At 43.9% G+C, this 21,941-nt stretch overlaps 1 protein-coding gene across 1 annotated transcript in view; it reads left to right on the top strand.

Moving 5' to 3' along the window:
* Positions 1-21,941, top strand: part of SLC5A11 (solute carrier family 5 member 11) — a 36,718-nt gene that overhangs the window by 5,827 nt on the left and 8,950 nt on the right. Inside the window, exons 3-13 of the mRNA XM_088470371.1 lie at positions 2,739-2,843; positions 10,223-10,282; positions 10,378-10,482; positions 11,342-11,447; positions 13,480-13,560; positions 15,179-15,384; positions 15,657-15,792; positions 18,164-18,271; positions 19,340-19,490; positions 19,569-19,737; positions 20,237-20,452. Of these exons, the coding sequence (XP_088326497.1) occupies positions 2,739-2,843; positions 10,223-10,282; positions 10,378-10,482; positions 11,342-11,447; positions 13,480-13,560; positions 15,179-15,384; positions 15,657-15,792; positions 18,164-18,271; positions 19,340-19,490; positions 19,569-19,737; positions 20,237-20,452 (1,443 nt within the window). The remainder of the gene's footprint in view (positions 1-2,738; positions 2,844-10,222; positions 10,283-10,377; positions 10,483-11,341; positions 11,448-13,479; positions 13,561-15,178; positions 15,385-15,656; positions 15,793-18,163; positions 18,272-19,339; positions 19,491-19,568; positions 19,738-20,236; positions 20,453-21,941) is intronic.

Here is a 21,941-nt window from a genome sequence, read left to right as displayed (position 1 = left end):
TGTTTATAGGATATGTTGCAGTGTTAAGGCTATTCTCTTTTCCATTCCTGATGAACCTTGACCAACCTGTCTGTCTTAATCTGAGCACCAGCATCAACAGTTCCTTGCTGCAGATGATAACGATCCTGTATCTTCACAGCATAAACAAGATAGCAAAAGGTTTGCTGACCCCTGTTCTAGAATAACTGTTCACAAACCTGTCTTAAGATCTCATCAGCAGTTCATGTTTCCTGGATCACCTCTCAGGAGCACAGGTGGAATAATTAGGTTACGTGTCCATCTGTGAAGAGATCCAGAAAACGTGCACTGCTGGTCAGGCCTGAGTACCACTGCAGACAGCTGACCTGATGTGAATGATTTACCTTCTGGTGTTGGGAAATAAATGATCTAACTGTTATTTTGTACTGTTTAATGAAAGAGGGGATTCCATAACCTTGTCAGGAGCAGAAAGTGGTAAAGTACTGTCATGCTTGTAAGCTGTCCTTAATACTGAGGTCATTTATCTCCATAGTCTCTTAAATAAAATCACCTTCAGCTTCCATCATTAATTTGTTATAGAATGCATTGGTAAAAGCGACAGTATTTATTTTAAATTTTTTAAATCTTTAGTGGATACGGATTTAATATACGACCACTTTCCTCCTCCACTTCTATAGACTTTGCACCTTCTTACATGCTTTTAGTACTGTTACATGCTTCGACAATCTTAAGTAATATTTGACTGTCATATAAATTATCTTCATAGAGATTAACTGCGTAGAGAAGCAATGCTTATACCACATAAGTTATAGAATTATATAATATGTTTACGTATGTGGTGAGTGCTGGCAGGGCTGTGCAGTATTGCTAAATAAACTGTGGGGTCTATTTACTAAGCCTTGGATGGAGATAAAATGAACAGAGATAAAGTACCGGCCAATCAGCTCCTAACTGCCATGTCACAGGCTGTGTTTGAAAAATGACAGGAGCTGGTTGGTTGGTACCTTATCTCCGTCCACTTTATCTCCATCCGAGGCTTAGTAAATAGACCCCGGGTGACTCTGACAGCAAAGGACACATTTACCCAGTATAGGCCCGTATTCAATTTGAGGTGAAAAGCCGGAATCTGCTGTAAAGTTTCGCCGATGACGTCATTTCGCCAGGCGGAAAAGAATTGCCGTATTCAATTTGGAAGACTTTTCGCCTAGACGGAATTACAAAGTAATGGTGCATACACACGATCAGATTTTTTCTTCAGATATGGACGATAACGATTTAAAAATCGTTCAGTCGTTCATATCTGAAGGAAAATCGTTCATATCTGACATGCCTGAACGATGGACGATCAACGATGCGCGTTCCCGTTTGTCAGATAACGATATCTGACATCTGATGGGTTTGCAGTCAGACTTGGACGATTCCATTCATTTTAATGCAGTCAAAAATCGTTCAATCGTTCAAATCGTTCAAATCGTTCAAAACTTTGGTCAAATCGTCCAAATCGTTTAAATCGTTTAATCGTTCAGTCGTTCATCTGACAAATCTGACAAGTCTGACAAATCTGACCGTGTGTACGCTCCATTATTTGTCAATGCAAAGTAATAGGTGGAAAAGTTTCGCCTATGAATAGCAGGCGGAAAAAAGTGCAGAATTGAGGTTTTGGGGTGCAACGTTGTGGTAACCCCCGTGCAGCCTTCAGACAGTCCCCCAAATTCAAAAAAACACTTAAGAACACCCCAAAAAAATCACTTTGAATTTGGGGGCGAAAAAAAAATTGTTGGGGGACAAAGTTCAAAACTAGCGAACTAGACTCTGGGGGGGGTCCCCAAGTATGCCCCAGGTGTTTTTTTCATTGCAGGTGCTTGCGGAAGGTGGGTTTTTCACGATTTTTTCAACTTTAGCAACTTCAAAATAAGCTGACCCCCATTTTCAAGTATCCCAAAGTTGCTGGGATAAGTTATTTTCTGCAAAAAAAACCTCCTAAATACTATTCTGCACCAAGTATACAAAACGCTATTTAGCAGCTATCGAGCCCGTTTTAAAAAGCCAAATTGGGGGGTACCATAGCTGACCCCCATGTCAGAGCATCTTTTGGGGGGTGTCAGGCTGATTTCCCCAAATCTGACAGGACTTTCTGCTTGTTTCAGTTTCGCCGGGTCCCGTTTACGCCTACTTTCAAATTGAATACGGGGATACGTGGGCACGTGCGCGTACAAAATACGTGATGTTGGCGAAAAGTCTGGGAGGTGGAAAAGTATTGCGGGTCCACTCAAATTGAATACGGCTCATAATATTATCCTATGAGTGAAAAAGCATTATTTTTACCCATCCTGCCCAACACCATCCCCACCACCTCCACTTATTATTAGGCCTCTGGGAGGAGATTGGGCAGTTATGGGACAGAAACAGAGTCAATGATATTATACCGAACAGTAACATCTGTAAACAGAATTTATGGTCAGTCTATGAGTAGTCTCCTTCATTATAACCTAAAACAACCAATTTAGCGCCCAATGTAAGCCACCTAACACCCGCCCCACCCCCTCCACCCCCCCATTACATGTGTTACTGGATGCCAATCTTTTCCCTTCTTTGTCCTATAATTTGCATTATTTTTCTCCATTGACAATTTAGACACATAAGTGGAAGGTCTACATGGTCCTCTGAGCCTAGGAAAGTGTGTGACGTCACTTGTTGGACTGTTCAGTACCTCAGCTCTTACACCTCTATCTGTTGCTTCCTCCCACATCTGTCTGCAGGTAGGGGCCTCCTTGTTTGCTAGTAACGTGGGCAGCGGGCACTTCATTGGTCTGGCTGGGTCGGGAGCAGCCTCGGGGATTGCAGTCACGGCCTATGAATGGAATGTAAGTGTCTTCCTGGGAGCACTGAAGCTGCAGAGTGAGATGTCAGGAAATGTTACAGCACCTGTGAATGCAGCCATTGTCGCTACTCAGGCCTGCAACGTATAACGGCAGGGGAGACTCCAGCAAATCATCCCACGGTACCACACAGCAGTGTTTGTTTTTACCTTTGTTTGATTGGAGATTCTGCCCAAGAACTAGTTTTGTATTTAACAATGGGCAGACTGTTTGCCAGTATCCTTATACAAAGCCAGCGAAGAGAGTAAACACTGTTGCTAAACTAGAGCCAATACCTGATGTATTTATAGGCGAGGCCGGTTTTAAACTTTTTGAAAAATAATAATTCGCTTATAATTACACATTTCAGATGTTCAATTTCAAAATAAGTCTACAGAAAGCGGCCATGGTCTTAAAAAAACAAACAAGTGAATAAGTGGATGATATCATTAGTGTGCATTTGACCAGGGGCAGAACCTCATCTGCTACTTCTTGGTAATAAACACAATGGCCAGAGACAGGTTTGTTTCCATTAAATTGTAATGTGATTACTGGCCCTCTTGTTTAGGAATCAGGGAGACAGGAACCATGCAGCACAGCTATGAGATAATAATAAGCAGAAGGAGAATGAGGTACTACACGCTAGAACGTAAACCAGTGGCAAGGTCAAGTCAGGTTAGGTCAGCAACAGGTCATACAGTCAGGTACCAGAGCACAATCCTAGAGAGTGGTCAGATTGCAGACAGAGGTCAGGGCAGGCAGCAATCACTGCAAGGTCCAGGTCAGGCAATTAATCACACACATGGTAATAGTCAGAAGGACAAACTAAATCCCTGTCACTTCCCAACCTATATTGTCCTCTAAATATAACCTTCCAACTCATCATGAGGCATTTGAAAGGAATTTAAGCAACTATGGGACACAGACAATGATACTCTACTGAATGCTAAAATCTGCAAGCTCATTTTGTTTTTTAAAGGAGCGATACAATTTTGGACAACTCCCTCCATATGACAGTGACAGAATCTGACCAGCCCTCTTCAATAGTGCTGAATAGGGAATACAGGAAGGAGGAGAGGGAGATGGTGAATGAGGAAGATGGAGAAAGACAAAAATGGAGGAGCTAAAAGGAGAGAATGGAAACAAGAAGAGAAAAAAGTCAAACAAAAAGCATTGTAACAGAAAAGGAAGATAAAATATCGAACAAAGGTTTGGAGATAGGAAAGGCAAAAGAGAGGAAGCAGACAATAGAAAAGGGGAAAGAGAAAACAGACAATAGAAAAGGGGAAAAAGGAAGCAGACAATAGAAAAGGGGAAAAAGGAAGCAGACAATAGAAAAGGGGAAAGAGAGGAAGCAGACAATTGAAAATGGGGAAAGAGAGGAAGCAGACAATAGTAACGGGGAAAGAGAGGAAGCAGACAATAGTAACGGGGAAAGAGAGGAAGCAGACAATAGTAACGGGGAAAGAGAGGAAGCAGACTATAGAAAATGGGGAAAGAGGAAGCAGAAAATAAAACAGGGGAAAGAGGAAGCAGACAATAGAAAAGGGGAAAGATAGGAAGCAGACAATAGAAAAGGGGGAAAGAGAGGAAGAAGAAAATAAGACATGGGGAAAGAGGAAGCAGACAATAGAAAAGGGGAAAGAGGAAGCAGACAATAGAAAAGGGGAAAGAGAGGAAGCAGACAATCAAAAACGGGGAAAGAGAGGAAGCAGACAATAGAAAAGGGGAAAGAGAGGAAGCAGATAATAGAAAAGGGGAAAGAGAGGAAGCAGATAATAGAAAAGGGGAAAGAGGAAGCAGACAATAGAAAAGGGGAAAGAGAGGAAGCAGACAATAGAAAAGGGGAAAGAGGAAGCAGACAATAGAAAAGGGGAAAGAGAGGAAGCAGACAATCGAAAACGGGGAAAGAGAGGAAGCAGACAATCAAAAACGGGGAAAGAGAGGAAGCAGACAATAGAAAAGGGGAAAGAGAGGAAGCAGATAATAGAAAAGGGGAAAGAGGAAGCAGACAATAGAAAAGGGGAAAGAGAGGAAGCAGACAATAGAAAAGGGGAAAGAGAGGAAGCAGACAATCGAAAACGGGGAAAGAGAGGAAGCAGACAATCAAAAACGGGGAAAGAGAGGAAGCAGACAATAGAAAAGGGGAAAGAGAGGAAGCAGATAATAGAAAAGGGGAAAGAGGAAGCAGACAATAGAAAAGGGGAAAGAGAGGAAGCAGACAATAGAAAAGGGGAAAGAGGAAGCAGACAATAGAAAAGGGGAAAGAGAGGAAGCAGACAATAGAAAACGGGGAAAGAGAGGAAGCAGAAAATAGATAAGGGGAAATAAGAAGCAGACAATAGAACGGGAAAGAGGAAGCAGACAATAGAACGGGAAAGAGGAAGCAGACAATAGAAAAGGGGAAAGAGGAAGCAGACAATCGAAAACAGGGAAAGAGAGGAAGCAGACAATAGAAAACGGGGAAAGAGAGGAAGTAGAAAAGGGGAAAGAGGAAGCAGACAATAGAACAGGGGAAAGAGGAAGCAGACAATAGAAAAGGGGAAAGAGATGAAGCAGACAATAGGAAAGGGGAAAAGAGAGGAAGCAGATAATAGAAGATGGGGAAAGAGGAAGCAGACAATAGAAAACGGGAAATGAGAGGAAGCAGACAATAGAAAATGGAAAGAGAGGAAGCAGACAATAGAACAGGGGAAAGAGGAAGCAGACAATAGAAAAGGGGAAAGAGAGGAAGCAGACAATCGAAAACGGGGAAAGAGAGGAAGCAGACAATAGATAAGGGGAAATAAGAAGCAGACAATAGAACGGGAAAGAGGAAGCAGACAATAGAACGGGAAAGAGGAAGCAGACAATAGAAAAGGGGAAAGAGGAAGCAGACAATCGAAAACAGGGAAAGAGAGGAAGCAGACAATCTAAAACGGGAAAAGAGAGGAAGCAGACAATCGAAAACGGGGAAAGAGAGGAAGCAGACAATAGAAATGGGAAAGCAGACAATCGAAAACGGGGAAAGAGGAAGCAGACAATCGAAAACAGGAAATGAGAGGAAGTAGACAACAGAAAATGGGGAGAGGAAGCAGACAATAGAAAAGGGGAAAAGAGAGGAAGCAGATAATAGAAAAGGGGAAAGAGGAAGCAGACAATAGAAAAGGGGAAAGAGAGGAAGCAGACAATAGAAAAGGGGAAAGAGGAAGCAGACAATAGAAAACGGGAAATGAGAGGAAGCAGACAATAGAAAATGGAAAGAGAGGAAGCAGACAATAGAACAGGGGAAAGAGGAAGCAGACAATAGAAAAGGGGAAAGAGAGGAAGCAGACAATCGAAAACGGGGAAAGAGAGGAAGCAGACAATCGAAAACGGGGAAAGAGGAAGCAGACAATCGAAAACAGGGAAAGAGAGGAAGCAGACAATAGAAATGGGAAAGCAGACAATCGAAAACGGGGAAAGAGAGGAAGCAGACAATCGAAAACGGGAAATGAGAGGAAGTAGACAATAGAAAACGGGGAGAGGAAGCAGACAATAGAAAAGGGGAAAAGAGAGGAGGCAGACAATAGAAAATGGGGAAAGAGGAAGCAGACAATAGAAAACGGGAAATGAGAGGAGGCAGACAATAGAAAAGGGGAAAGAGAGGAAGCAGACAATAGAAAAGGGGAAAGAGGAAGCAGACAATAGAAAACGGGAAATGAGAGGAAGCAGACAATAGAAAATGGAAAGAGAGGAAGCAGACAATAGAACAGGGGAAAGAGGAAGCAGACAATAGAAAAGGGGAAAGAGAGGAAGCAGACAATCGAAAACGGGGAAAGAGAGGAAGCAGACAATCGAAAACGGGGAAAGAGGAAGCAGACAATCGAAAACGGGGAAAGAGAGGAAGCAGACAATAGAAATGGGAAAGCAGACAATCGAAAACGGGGAAAGAGAGGAAGCAGACAATCGAAAACGGGAAATGAGAGGAAGTAGACAATAGAAAACGGGGAGAGGAAGCAGACAATAGAAAAGGGGAAAAGAGAGGAGGCAGACAATAGAAAATGGGGAAAGAGGAAGCAGACAATAGAAAACGGGAAATGAGAGGAGGCAGACAATAGAAAAGGGGAAAGAGAGGAAGCAGACAATAGAAAAGGGGAAAGAGGAAGCAGACAATAGAAAACGGGAAATGAGAGGAAGCAGACAATAGAAAATGGAAAGAGAGGAAGCAGACAATAGAACAGGGGAAAGAGGAAGCAGACAATAGAAAAGGGGAAAGAGAGGAAGCAGACAATCGAAAATGGGGAAAGAGAGGAAGCAGACAATCGAAAACAGGGAAAGAGGAAGCAGACAATCGAAAACGGGGAAAGAGAGGAAGCAGACAATAGAAATGGGAAAGCAGACAATCGAAAACGGGGAAAGAGAGGAAGCAGACAATCGAAAACAGGGAAAGAGGAAGCAGACAATCGAAAACGGGGAAAGAGAGGAAGCAGACAATAGAAATGGGAAAGCAGACAATCGAAAACGGGGAAAGAGAGAAAGCAGACTATCGAAAACGGGAAATGAGAGGAAGTAGACAATAGAAAACGGGGAGAGGAAGCAGACAATAGAAAAGGGGAAAAGAGAGGAGGCAGACAATAGAAAATGGGGAAAGAGGAAGCAGACAATAGAAAATGGAAAGAGAGGAAGCATGAAGGAGCTGACTCAAAGTTGAATGTATGCATGTTTGCAGAGCATATCTTGTGTGTTTGCTTTGCACATGCTGCAGACACAAGTGTACACAAGAAGGGGCGTCGCAGTGTTGTACGCAATTCTCTTACATCTTCTTCTGCAACTGAAGGGACGTAGAGGTGAGTCCTTACGCAGACAGGCTGACTGTCATCTCAGGAATCATTCTCAGCTTGTCCAATAAACTGGCTAGTCTCAGGTGATTGCCAAAGCTCCGCGAGACATGCTGGTCACAGTGAGAGTGAGCACAGTGGGGCTATAAGTGTTATGTAGGTATGTACCTATGAAGAGTGATCAGGAAGGCAGCAATTTCACAAAATCTTCACCGAGGGCAGGACGATGGAATTGCGGCCTAGGCAGAGTTAGCCGGATGCGTGTCTGACTGCACCCGTTTCCAGGCGTGTCCTTTGCTCCAAGGTTAGGACTGGTGCAAGTGCTCCCTGATGATAATGACTGGTATCACCAAGCATTCGGATAAGGTCGGTCCACCAACAAAGGTGCGCACTGTTCTGCATACGTGTAAATGTACGCATTTCCATACGCACAAATACAGCTGATCTGCTATTCACCCTTTAATGGCCCCAAAGTGTGTATGAGGAGAGAACAACCAGCAGATCCACCAAAAACAAATAAACTGTGCATATAGGTTCATTTGGGGCATATGTATCAAAGCTTGATATGAGATAAAATTGTGAAATATATATCACCAACAGTCTGCAAAATGTAAGTTAGAAGCTGATTGGTTGGTGATATATATCTCACATCAACCTTTTGATACATGTGCCCCCAAGTCTGAGATAAAAGAGCACTTTGGGTATTTGGCATCTCTTTATCTGTGGAAGCATTGAATGTTACCGCAATAGTTATGAAGATACACACTTGCATGGTGCACAGCTATTCACAATATTGGTAACACGTTCCTGATTGAGAAATAAAAGCCATGGTGTAATGAGTTCCTGTGAATAATCCTGTTATTTTCTAAAATAAAAAAGAGTAACCCTCACTAGGTGCTGCCATCTACTGGTCACTGCATAAAAGACAATTTGCTTCTCTTCAAGTTGCTTTTTCGCTTCAACAGATTAGACAGCTGTATTTATAGCACTATGGGCCTGATTCACTACTGCTATTACCCACGCAATTGGACGATTGTTGCGTACTGCGCATGCGCAAAGTAGCCATTGCGATCACAATGACTACACAGACCCTTCGCAGAGTGACTGAAAGGAAGTGCCGTTTGTGGGTGGTGACGGGGGGGTGGTCGGGTGAACGCAGGCGTGCCAGTGCGTTTCAACGCTGTTGCGGAAACGTGCATAAATTCACTGGGATGCCCTACGCAGCATGAGGCCTGATAGCGTGCGTGGAAGTTAGCAATGTCTGAGTAAGGTCAGGGCTTGTGCAAGTGTGCGTGACGCTGCGATGGTTCTCGATTGTACCGATGGTTTCACAGTCTTGCTAAACATTACGAATGTGTGTAAGGTAAAGTGGGCGTCCTTATGTAGTGCTGCGGTGCCATAGCGATCACAATGGATTAGCATACTATCGCAGTTGAACTGCATGCGTAATCGCTATTGCATTCACAGTTGCGTTGCATAGTGAATCAGGCCGTGTGTGCACACAATCACTGGATCTCCTCAGCGGGGTAGTGTGATTTCTTAGACTTTTCTAAAGCATGATATAAATGTCTTTACAATACTTGTTGCATATTATAAGGGATATCATGTCTATAAGGAGTCAGCCTGAGACAGATTTCTGAAGACTGCTGATTATTAGATGCAGTAACTAACTTACATTTTCATCATAAAACTTACCAGTCACAGGGCGGAATTCAATTGTATTCGCGGCCCGCATCTCCCGTCTAAAGTGACAGGAGATCGCGGGCCGCTATACAATTGTCCAAGATGTTCGCGCTGTGAGCGCCCATAGAGGTCAGGTTTAGCCGCGTAAAGCAGCTAAACCCGACCAAAGTGCTGGGCGCGATCGCGAAAAGTGATGTTTGGGCGCCCAAACATGTCACTTTTCGCACATTTCAGCTCTCATCCCCCAGGGGGTGCGAGCTGAAATGTAGCGCTGGCAGCTGATCGCGCCCAACAGGAGCAAGAATAGAATAGCTCCGTCGGGCGCGATAGCGGCTAGAAATAATTGAATTCCGCCCACAGGCTGCCATTTTGTGGGCTAAGCAAATATTCAGGTATCCAATCACTGGGAACTGGAGACATTAAATGTTGTAACACCCATTTTTCTCAATAAATTAAAATTGTAGATACCATGTTATTATTTTTTTTTCTATACAATGTTTTTCTTCTTTCTTATCTTCTCTTTTATTTTTGATATGTAATTCAATTTAAATTGTATTGTATCATATGTGCATGCTTCAATAAAGAAACATTTGTCTTTAAAAAAAAAAAAATGTATCACCCTACAAAATGGCTGCCTCCACTATGTGGGTGATGGGTCAGCTTTATGCGGTAACTTTGGTGTTTTCTAATGAGACATACAATAGGTGAAGTTGCCGTATCACAAATCTTACAGGAAAATTGCTCTCGCCTGTATATCCTTGTGTTGCATCTTCACCTTTGTAAGAAAATAATGTAATTAGAAAATATTAGAATGAGTTATCTATTTATTATGCTTTTTTTTTCTTGAACTAAAAAGAATGATTGAGAAAAGATTATTATTAACACCACTAAATTCCTATGCAGGGCCTCTTCTGTGTCCTAGTGCTCGCCTGGTTATTTCTGCCAATTTACATATCCGCTGGGGTAAGAAAGCCAACTTCATATACTTATTATTATTATTATTATATGACCTACCTGACCGCAGATGATGTAATGTCACATACTTCTGCCCCGTCCAGGTCACCACGATGCCCGAGTACTTGCAGAGGCGCTTCGGAGGAAAAAGAATCCAAATTTACCTTGCCATTCTGTATCTGTTCATCTACATATTTACTAAAATCTCTGTAAGATTCAATGCACTGAGACTCCATTTACTGATTGCCTTTCACACTCTTTCCCCACACGCCATTCCGGCGCCGGTGTTCTGACCCAGGTCGGGATTCCAGCACCGGGATTTCAACAGCCGGCTGTAGGTGTAAAGACCACATCCCCATGTGACTGTAGTTGTTTTTTCAGTATTCAGTATACAGCATAGTAGTTTTCCTTTCATGCCCCGTATTGTCAGCGGTAGGCGGAATTATTGATGTGAGTTTCAGCATAATGCCCTGCCCTCAACAGCGCACTTATGCAAATCATGTCATCACGCTCCAGTACGCATAGCGTGATGTCTCTTTATCACGTTATCATACTCTGTTTCGCCTACCTCTTCACAGTCTTGTCAGACTTTCATGGAAGCTCCTGAGATGACCTCAGTAAAGTGGGAGGTCAGGGCCTTAATGATGTGATTTGCAGCGGATTGCATCTACAAATCGTGGGATTGTGGGGATGCGGCCGACCTGATACGATTCATGGCGCCAAGTCCACTCAAAGCTCCCGCCAGGACTTCCCCTGCAGAAAGAGTGGGCTGAGCCAATGAACCAATATTCAGAACAATATAGCTCATAGGAATTAGTGCACAAAACACTGATGAGGGACTACTTAGATCTCCTCATTTCCCAAATAATAAGCCCAGAAGAAGTAAATCACTATATGGCCTGGGAAGTCCCAATTGTGCTTCACACACAATGATACAGAGCCGTGATAAATAACTACTCAGCCATGAAACGACCCTGACTCTTTATACATGATATGTCAGTCAATTGACCACCTCCATTGTGCTCAGGTCCACACAATGTGATATTTCCTTGTGCGCTTCACCCATAGGTGGACATGTATGCTGGGGCACTATTTATACAGCAGGCCCTCCAGTGGGATCTCTATGTGGCTGTTGTTGGACTACTTTTGATAACTGCAATCTATACCATTGCTGGTGAGTCTCAAAAGGGATTGTTCTAGAAAGACTTGTTTTATACTGGTACAACACATCTCTTTAACGTTCCTTTACAGGAAATTAGTATTAATGAGTTACCATTATTTCACTGCCCCTAGAACTTGCCCCCTGAGACAGCTGCCAAATGTAATGCTGGCAGGCATAAGTAAATATTCCTTCCCAATTCCCCCATCATACAATCTCAACCACCAAAAACTTTCATTTTATGTATATCATCAACTGTATAATTCTGCATGTTAGGGTCAGTTGTCCTCTATAGGAGAAAGTGAATCAAGTTTTTTTTACATCATGGGAAAATCGGGTATCCTCCACCTCCCCTCTGTTTAGCATCTCTGTCCTATTATTCCCTTTTCTGCCTCCCCTGCCTGTAGCTCAAAATGCTCTGCTCCCTGCACCGCACCACTGCCCTCATTGGTTCTACCCCATAACCCACAAATTCCATTCCCTCATTATCTTCTTCCTGACTGCTGGTGACATCAACACCAACCCAGGGTCTCACCAAATCCCCACGATTACCTCATGCTCTTCCTTACACCACAAAGCTTGGCCGCAACCTCACACCTCCAGCCACAATCTCATCTGCCCCCCTGAAACACTAGTACGTCTGCAACAAACACCCCTTTCCTGTGTCATTCTGTTAGTCTTCTGATCATTATTGAAAACTCCCTATGATGTTGCATTACCTGATGCACTATGGTGGTCTCTTTTATCTCCACATTCTCTATCCTGGTGACTGCATCATACTATTTCCTAATTGAACCTACTGTGTCTTCACCTCTTAACCCGCCCTCTCCTTCTTTGAAGTTCATCAATATGGCTCTACCATCCACATACCCCTGTACTGCTTTCCTTGCTCCCAATTCATTGACATCCTTGCAGCCTGGTGTACCCACTTCCTTTTCAATAATGTGTCAACTCTCATTTTTGGGAATTGCATCATCCCCACTGACATCCTCCATTGGCACTGCTGCCTCTAGACTCGTCATGCTCACCTCCTCGTAAGGTCTCTCCCAATGGACTTCTTATCCCAGCCATCGTGGTAGAGACTCACACAACCTTGTGTTCCTTCAAGTTTGCGACATCTACAATTTCTACAATTCAGCATTCCCGACCTCCAACCACAATGTCCTTCACTTCTTCCTCCTCTTTTTCTCCTGCTCACCTACCTCCACCTAAAGTCTTGCACACATAGCAACACCTTAACAGCCTGGACCCCATCCTCCTCTTGGCCTTTCTCACACCTTTTCTTGCTCCCATTTCTTCCCTGCCCAGTCTTTGAGGCACCACAGTCCCCAATGCCCTTGATGAAGCAACCCAAGCCACCTTTCATTATCTCTGGCTGTCCAAGCCAGGCTCTACATTCCAAAGTGATCCTGCTCTGCTGAGTGCCAATGGGGGAAATCCCACTGTGACTCTGAATAAATCCACTTCAAATTCATCCGGTCTACCTACAAACCTGCTTCCAATCACTAATCTTCACTCTTTGCAACAATTACTGCCGCCTCCTTCTCCTCATCAACTTGCTTCTCAGCCCTCCCCATCAACCTAATCCATTTGCTCATTATTTCCTTCCTTGCAGCTGGCCTTCCCCTCTACAATCCTCTTACGCCTCTCCTTGTCTGCCGTGCTTCTCTGTTAACCCCTTTACTGGCTTCCATTCCCTCCAGTGCTCAATTTAAATTGCTTACCCTCAATGACAAAGGTTATGTTTACACTTCCCCTTTATACATTTCTAACCTTGTCACAAGATACACCTCAGCTCGACCTCTCCGCCTCACTCCATAACCTCTTTGCAAGTCATCAATTCAGTAGGAACAAGTGTCTTGTGAATATTTTCATGTTGTATATAAAGTAACAGGATATGTATTATACCGGGGAGATGTATCAAAGCTTGGAGAACTGAGGTGTATTTCTTGGGTCATTCTCAAAACTTTTGGCCATGGTTGTGTGTATATATATATATATATATTTTTTTATATTTATTAACACAATCTCTATCTGCTGTGTTTAGGTGGCCTGGCAGCAGTGATCTACACAGACACATTGCAGACAGTCATAATGATTATTGGGGCTCTTATTCTCATGGTATACAGTGAGTATGTGTTCTGGTATGTATATGTCACATATACTGCAACTTACTTTAGAAACAGCACAAAAAAAATAGTTTTAGCAATGCCTGTATTGAGAATACTGTATAATTAGTGATAAAGAATCTGTCTAAAAATCTGACAACTGAGGTACATAGGGGTAATTATACTGTATTGGTTTGTTACAAATGAACTACAATTTTTTTTTTTTTAGTTCATGTATCAGTTACCTACATACAGTGGTGGCAGCCATTTTGTGGACTAAACTAATATTCTCAGAGGACAATTCAATTATTGGGGATGTGCTATCATAATGTCATGTTTAAATGATAACACTAGTTCCAAGCGAATTAATGCACTGCCTCATTCGGGTAACTGGTTCTAAAAAGAACTGGCAGACTGTGTTCTCATACTCACCCCACAAAATGGCTGCCTCCATGATTTGCAGGCAATGGATACCCACTAACCTGAACACCTTTCACATTATTTTTCATATGCGTTTACCTGGACTATAATAATCATCTGGAGTTAAAGCTATATGGTAATATCAGATAACAAATTCAACCCAGGTTTTTGCAATCAGTAAATTAGTGTGAAAAACAGCTACTGATTATTCTTGTCACGACCAGGGTTTCTCGGCATAGGGGACGACGGGTATTACCTGTTAGAGCGCAGTGGCGTGGTCCTTCCGGCGGAGGGGCTGGTGTCTGGCGGCGGGCGTTGGCTGTGCAAAGTATTCCGCAGGCACTGTGGCTGGGGTAGGCTGGTGGCGTTTCCATCCTGCTCTGGTATGGGCGCCGCCATCTTGCCTCTGGTCATGTGACTTAGCTGCTCCAGTCCTGGCGTGTCACATGCTGTCTCTGACCTATCACGATTCTGCACTGGGTACTTAAGGGAGTTCAGAGCTTCCCATGGTTGCCAGTGCAATGTGTTTCACAGCGTATGCTGTGAGAGAGTACCTGTGCTCCTGTAAACCTGCCTGTTTGAGTGCTTGCCTGTGCTCCTGCTGGATCCCAGCTTCCAAGTAGCCTGCACCGCTCTGCCTGCTCCCAGTCTCCTGCTGGAACCATCCTGCACCTTCTGTTTACCCTTTCCCTGTCAAAGGACCTGTGTGTACAGTTAACCCTGAACCTACACTGCCTCCATTTACCTAGCTCTCTGTTTTCTACACCAGTGATGTCAGTGGAGAGCTTCCTGCTCTGTTAGAGCAGGAAGCTCCCTGGGGCTTGTGACGGATGAGACCCTACCACAAGGGTCTCGTCGCAAGCCCCGATGGTTGCAACCATCACCTTTCCGCTCACAAAAGCTGTGGGCGGTTACCCACAACTTAGCGAGCGGCCTGGAGGCCGCAACAAAAAAATATGCCCTGATTCAGAGCGAGCGCTCTGAAAGAGCGTCCAGCTCTGAATCAGGGCCACAGATCCTAACAATTCTCTCACTGTGAAATAGATAAGCTGTTGTGGGAACCTCTGGGGAAACACATAAAGTTACCTGGCATTATATATATTTAAAAGAACAGATGCAGAATTGGCATCACATTGTAATGACAAATGTGTGTGTGGTGGCCACATAGGAGCTGTCTGATCATCACATTATTGATTCAATCTCTTTATTCCCATGAAGGTTTCATAAAGATTGGCGGATATGATGCCTTGCAGGAACGGTATTTTGCTGCCATCCCAAGCAGCCATACCGGTAACAGCACTTGCGGGATTCCTAGAGAAGACGCATTTCACATCTTCAGAGACCCGGTCAACTCTGATTTACCATGGCCTGGTGTGCTGGTGGGAATGACCATCCCATCTCTCTGGTACTGGTGCACTGACCAGGTGAGTATGGAATTCATTCAGGACAAATTAAGGGTTTGGGTATAATGGAAATTATTGAGCCACAGGTATTATGTATACTATTTTCGTACTTGCCCATATATATTTTATACGGATACATGGACCCTAATAATGCTGAATTGTAACCCCAATATCTATACCAAGCTTGTAGTATGTAATTTACATGTTAACTACTGTATTATGTCAAATTTCTGTGATTTGATTTGGTCGATATAAGGAAGGAAGATTGGTTAATGGTCAACTTATGCCCACAGGTGATTGTCCAAAGATCTTTGTCCGCTAAGAACCTGTCTCACGCTAAGGGTGGCTCTCTCTTAGCAGCTTATATGAAGGTCTTTCCGTTCTTCATCATGGTACTGCCTGGGATGATTAGCCGAGTTCTTTTCACAGGTACATTCTTGGTCCAGCCTTACATGGAGTGTCACACAGATAACTGTACAAATCAGCTACTGTATATTTCCTGCCTGGGATGTGCCTCAGAACACTCTGTAATGTTTAACGCATTGTGGGCCTGATCCTGAGACAAGCGTAATTAAAATGCAACTCCGGACGCCCGCTGCAAACAAAATGTGAATCAAAAGTAAACGGAATGCTAATGAGACTATATGCATGTTCTAAAGCGTACGGCACACATCTATGCGATGGCACCGTCCCACTCTTCCATTCGTGAGAGCCGCGGCCAGGCTATTATCGGCGCTTACACCCACCACATGATAGGTGCAGGAGATATGACTGAATATGGCACACAACAGGGGCGGACTGGGATTGCAAAAGGGGCTTGGCCTCACCCAAAAGGGACATTGCCATGCCTTACGGGGGCGTGCCGTGAGTCTTGGGGGCGTGCTGCAAGTCACGGACCCCGTCTTTCAGTGTTCCGGCCGAGCAGAATGCTGGGAGGCAGAGCTGCTCCGCCGGGGTTTGCAGCCGGACCGGCCCATCTGGCCATTTGCCGAACTGCCATATGGGCAGTCCAGCCCTGGCAAACAGAATGCATATGCATTATGCACCACTCAAAACAGTTATTATCTCTGGCCACGTGCCCACAACATACCTAAACACCCCAAAATATGGTTCCCTCCCGCGCATTTACACTGTTGCTGGCCAGCTGCCACCCAGAAAAACCCATTTAAGGGTCACAAAGAAACGGCTGAGATGCGGCATGATTGATAGCCCCGTGTGACTCAGACTCAGGTCCCCTATGTGTAGAATAGACAGGGTTGGATTTAGCATCAAGCAGATAGCAGAAATAGCTCTGTATCTCTTAACTCGTAATGTTTACTTTAAATCAGCATAGAAAAGACAAATCTTTGGGTGTCTGAGCCAGTCAGCACCAACTATCGACAGGTGCCCCTGCCAAGTGCCATCTGGGCCAAACGGTAGTTACAGCCCTGTCCATCAGATGTAAAGGCACAGGCAGAATGAGCATGTAATTTGCAGTGAAAGCCTGTGCTAAGTTATTAATCATTTATACACAGAGTAATATGAATACACAATTCCTGGATTCCTGCTCGTCTCTCTTCTGTATTACCCTGCCCAGTACTGTGATTTCTATAAAGAAGTTGCACAAGTTGTGTTCCACTTTTTACTACTGGGTTTCTATTTAAATGGTTTATCTACATAAAAAAAGTTAAACAAACTATGAACTGCCTATGGGGTGTTGTACATAGTAATATCAGTACTCCCCTCGGCGCTTGTTCAAAGGCAGTTGTCTCGCCACACTCCGGGCAGCTGTGCTCTCCGAAACCTTCAGGGATAGCGGAAGCCAGAACAGTGAGGCTCGGCCAGAAGTAACGTCACTCTGTAAAAAATAAAAAGTCAACGTTGTGTATTATGGGGGCGGTCAACAATGTGCAGAAACGCAGAAGAGACTGAAAGGACAGCAGGGGCAGTTGTATAGGTAATTAGGACCATCTATGGCCACTACATAGTTCAGTTTTAAGTTGTTGGTTTTTTTTTAGAGACCCCTTAATTAATGTGGATAAAAAAAGACACTCATCATCCTAGCAGCAAGTGGGCTCTTCAGTGGGGAATCTCCACTCTGCATCAATGTCACAGGGCTATCGACTGGCATAGTAGAGTCTTCTAGGTGCCTAGGGAAATCATGTAATGAAATGTAATTGTTTTGCCTGATGCTTTAATTAATAACGGCCAGGAAGGTGGGGTAAGGTGAGGGCTCGATTCAGACCCGCTCACTAGATGCGTTCGCACGCAGCCAAAGTATGCAAATCCCGCGATCGCACGGCAAGGCATTAGCACGCCCACTATGTCTTGGCGTGCGATCGCGGTGTGTATTTAGACGCCCACCAGCCTGTCTTAAGACGCCCACTTTCCCACGTCATCTCCATGTAATGTGTACTATGACGCTGCGTCTTAATTATGCAAGCCTTTCAAATGGCGTTAAGATGCTCAGACACGGCTGCGTTCGCACCACCACACCCTCGTTTCCATCGACCATCCCGTCACCACCCATAAACGGCTTGACCTGTCACTCATTCTAGCGAGCTGGCTATGCGCAGTGAGCGAACGCTTCCCGTGGACTAGTTTGCGCATGCGCATTGCGATGCATACGCAGATTGCAATCATCGGGCCGCGATTTCCATATAAAATACCTGATGTGTAAAACAAACATTGGTTCCTTCTTATTCATTTGAAACTGAAGAGGAAGATCGGAAGATTGTGTGATGTTGGTACCACTTGAGTGATATATGTGCAGATGACAGCACTGCATGGCTGACTAACACTTTGCTCTATCCCCTGACAGATGAAGTGGCTTGTACAGATCCAGAGAAATGCAAGGAAATCTGCGGAAACCCATCAGGATGCTCAGATATTGCATATCCTAAGATGGTTATTGAGTTACTCCCAACAGGTAAAAAAAATAGCACCTAATTATACCTATGTATAATGAGAGCAACCAATCAGCAATTAGCTTTGATAGATCTAGCACAAGACAGAGAGAGTGATGTCAGGTTGGTTGTTATTAGTTAATGGGTATTTGCACTTTGGCATTAAGGGGTCTATGTACTAAGCAGTGATAAGAGACAGAGTGATAAGTGAGTGATAAGGTGCCAGCCAATCCGCTCCTAACTGTCATCTCACAGGCTGTGTTTGAAAAATGACAGTTGGGAGCTGATTGGCTGGCACCTTATCACTTTATTATCACTTCTCACTCTGGGGTATATTTACTAAGGTGCAGGTTTTTAGAAGTGGTTTTGTTGCCCATAGCAACCAATCAGATTCTACTTAACATTTATCTAGCACCTTCTAGAAGGTAATAGCTAGAATCTGATTGGTTGCTATGGGCAACAAAACCACTTCTAAAAGCCCGCAGCTTAGTAAATATACCCCTCTGTCTCTTATCACTGCTTAGTAAATAGACCCCTAAATAACTCTTGATAAAGTCTTGTAGGAAATGTAGTGATAAGTGTGGTGGGAAAAAAGTCCGGCTATTCAAAAACTTCTCAGTAGGTTTCCCTGGAGACTAGTGACTAATGGCTGCAGTGGGTTTATCCAAATGGATTCTACTTTGTCGCTCCAGGTTTGAACAAATTTAGTCCATTATCTAAATGAGCAGCCGGCCAGATGTATTGTACAGTCTCCGTTATACCCAACGTATTGTGGGGGAGTTGTATCAAGCTTTCTAGTGGAGACGTGGACAAGTAGAGAAGTTTCCCATAGCAACCAATGAGATTTTACCTAACATTTTATAGAATGTATTTAATAAATACTAGCTACAAGCTGATTGGTTACTATGGAGAACTTGTCAACTTTTTAGAAGGCGTGATACATCTTCCCCTGAGTCCTTATAACAACAATGGGTTGTCCCAGGAGCCATGGTCCCTGGGATGTTTTGATGACTAGACAGGTCAGGGACTGTCAAGTTGGGTATTTGTGACCGTTTCTAACTCTACGACTCTTCATTTGCCTTTACTTTTAGGGTTAAGAGGTCTTATGATGTCAGTTATGATTGCTGCTCTCATGTCCTCACTGACTTCCATTTTTAATAGTGCAAGCACCATTTTCACAATGGATCTGTGGCGAAACATCCGCCCGCGCTCTACAGAGTGGGAGCTGATGATAGTTGGGAGGTAAGGGACCCGCCTTACTTCTGCTCGCTCACTGAGTCCTCTGAGCTCTTCTATACACTCATGCCATTCTCCTTCCAGGGTCTTTGTGCTACTGCTGGTGGTGGTGTCCATTCTGTGGATCCCTCTGGTCCAGGCCAGCCAGGGTGGCCAGCTCTTTATTTATATTCAGTCCATCAGCTCATACTTACAGCCCCCTGTGGCCGTTGTCTTCATAGCAGGCTGCTTTTGGAAACGTACCAATGAAAAGGTAATATTTTATGTGCAAGGACTGCATTCATTCTTAAAGGGGTTGTATATTCCTGAGATTGTTTTTGTATTTTTTTTCCCCAACCCCCACACCTCCACTTGCGTAACTGAGACACAGGGGGAGCTCTATTCAAAACTTGAAAATCTAGGCATTTGTCTGCAGGATATTGTCTCCTAGACCGCTTTCATTCTGTTGCCCCACTGTCTCCTGGACGGTGACCACAAAGCCCACAACCGCATTTATGTTTAAATTTATTTATTGCAGTCACTTGAGCTGCTGTGACATTAATTGGCCCTGTCCCTCTATATAATTTCATCAATCCAAGTAGTGCAATTGTGAAGAGCAAGCCTGCAAGTATTTGTCATTCTTGCTGCAGACTGTTTAAAGTAAGCCTTGTGGAGCTATTTATTTAATTAGATATTAATACCCAATATTCATGTAACTGCACTTAGTGTTTTTTCAATATTTGATCACACGTTGCATTTTATGCTTTTGTCAGGGTGCATTCTGGGGACTGACCATAGGCTTGGCTGTTGGCATCATTCGTATGGTGTTGGATTTCGTCTACCCCACACCATTGTGTAATCAGCCAGACACACGACCAGGAGTCGTGAAATACATTCACTACTTGTACCTGTCAATGATTCTAGCATTGCTGGTTCTCATCGTCGTGGTGGCCATCAGTCTTTGGACAGAGCCTCCGTCTGCTGAAATGGTAAATATATCTCCTGCAAAACCCTGTTGTCCTGTAACTTTTTGCCAGCTTGATCCAATGTTTATTTTGTTTTATCATTTTTAACGGTACATACAGTGTTGGTCTAACACCCATTGAGGGATACTGAATTGCCACGGGGTATAGAGTGCAGTGACTGGCACTTGGGCACTTTACTGACAAAAAGCTCAAACTTCTTACCCCATTGGCTGCCTGGGAACCTAAATTTTGTTATGTGCTTATAACAGCTGTATTTATCTTATTACAGTATGTATTTTTTTTTTTTTATCTTTTTCTGCTTTCTACTTATTTTTCCCCGGAATCCCTCAGCCACTGTAGGATTCCTGTGCCTCCAGCAGGTAGAGGCATCACAGTAAGGTACTAGCCTAGTAGTCATGGTTCATTCCCTGTACATGGGAGGTAGTATTTAGGTGCCAGTGCCAAGTGGGGCCTTCCTGTCATAGCACAATCGCACAAGGCATGAAGGTGGCGGCCATACGTCTGTGCTGTGCCCTGGGGGAGGTTTTAGCACTTCTTCCCTTGAAGCTGTCCTGTTTGAATCTTCCCTAATTTTTCTCTGTCTGGATGGAGAATTTATTAATTGCTATGTCTGGAGGGGGAACAGTGGCAAATATTTTTTTGCCTCCTCCAGTTGACTCCAAATTGCCTTGTCCCTAATCCATAGTGGATGCCCTGGGCGCGGCATGCGAGCCAGAGGAATAGTGCCCACGTTCACCTGTGCATGCACTAAGATGGTGAAGCAAGCCTGGACCAAGTCTATAGCCCGGGCTATTGTGCAATGTATATGGGGCGAGTCACTTACACACAATATCTGTATAGTCTGTTTCTCATTGGTAACGATCATTATCCGGCTACTTCTATATCAATAGTCATCCATATATTGCAGAATACCATGGGAACAAATTTGTATCACTGGTATGTTCATAAAGTATAGGCAATGCCTTCTATTCCTCGCAGGCTAAGCCCTTCTATTGGCAAACTGATACAATGTGTACTGAATGCTGCAGCCTTCATTTGAAACATACGGGGTATATGTCACATATCCATTCATATACATCTCATAGTATCTACCCCTCGTAGGCAAAGCCCACTAACTGGCTGCTACTGGTCTGAATGTAAGCATATTAGATATTCATTTTACGGACTCCGGGCCTGATTCAGAGCCGGACGCTATTTGCGGACGGACTTTCTGAAAAAGGGTCCGGATATTTAAATGAAGTGCTCGCTCTTTGCGGTCTGTTGACGCCTCTATGTCTGAACGAGCGAACAAAACATGCGCTCGCTATTTTTAAAATAACGCCCCCTGGCCGCTCGCATCATACGTCATCTCCGCTATTTATTAGATTAATTGAGTACATCGAACGGCATCTGAACTGCTCGCTATTCTTGTGGTAGCATTTTCCTACTGCAATCATGCGAGCAGTTCAGGCTAAAAGACAACCAAGTGACGTGGTCGATGACGCTGCTGGGT

This window comes from Taudactylus pleione, unplaced genomic scaffold, assembly GCF_031769625.1.
Source record: "Taudactylus pleione unplaced genomic scaffold, aTauple2 ptg000098l, whole genome shotgun sequence".
Lineage (NCBI taxonomy): Eukaryota > Metazoa > Chordata > Amphibia > Anura > Myobatrachidae > Taudactylus > Taudactylus pleione.
The sequence above is the reverse complement of the archived record's forward strand: the minus strand, read 5'-3'. Positions and strand labels throughout refer to the sequence as shown.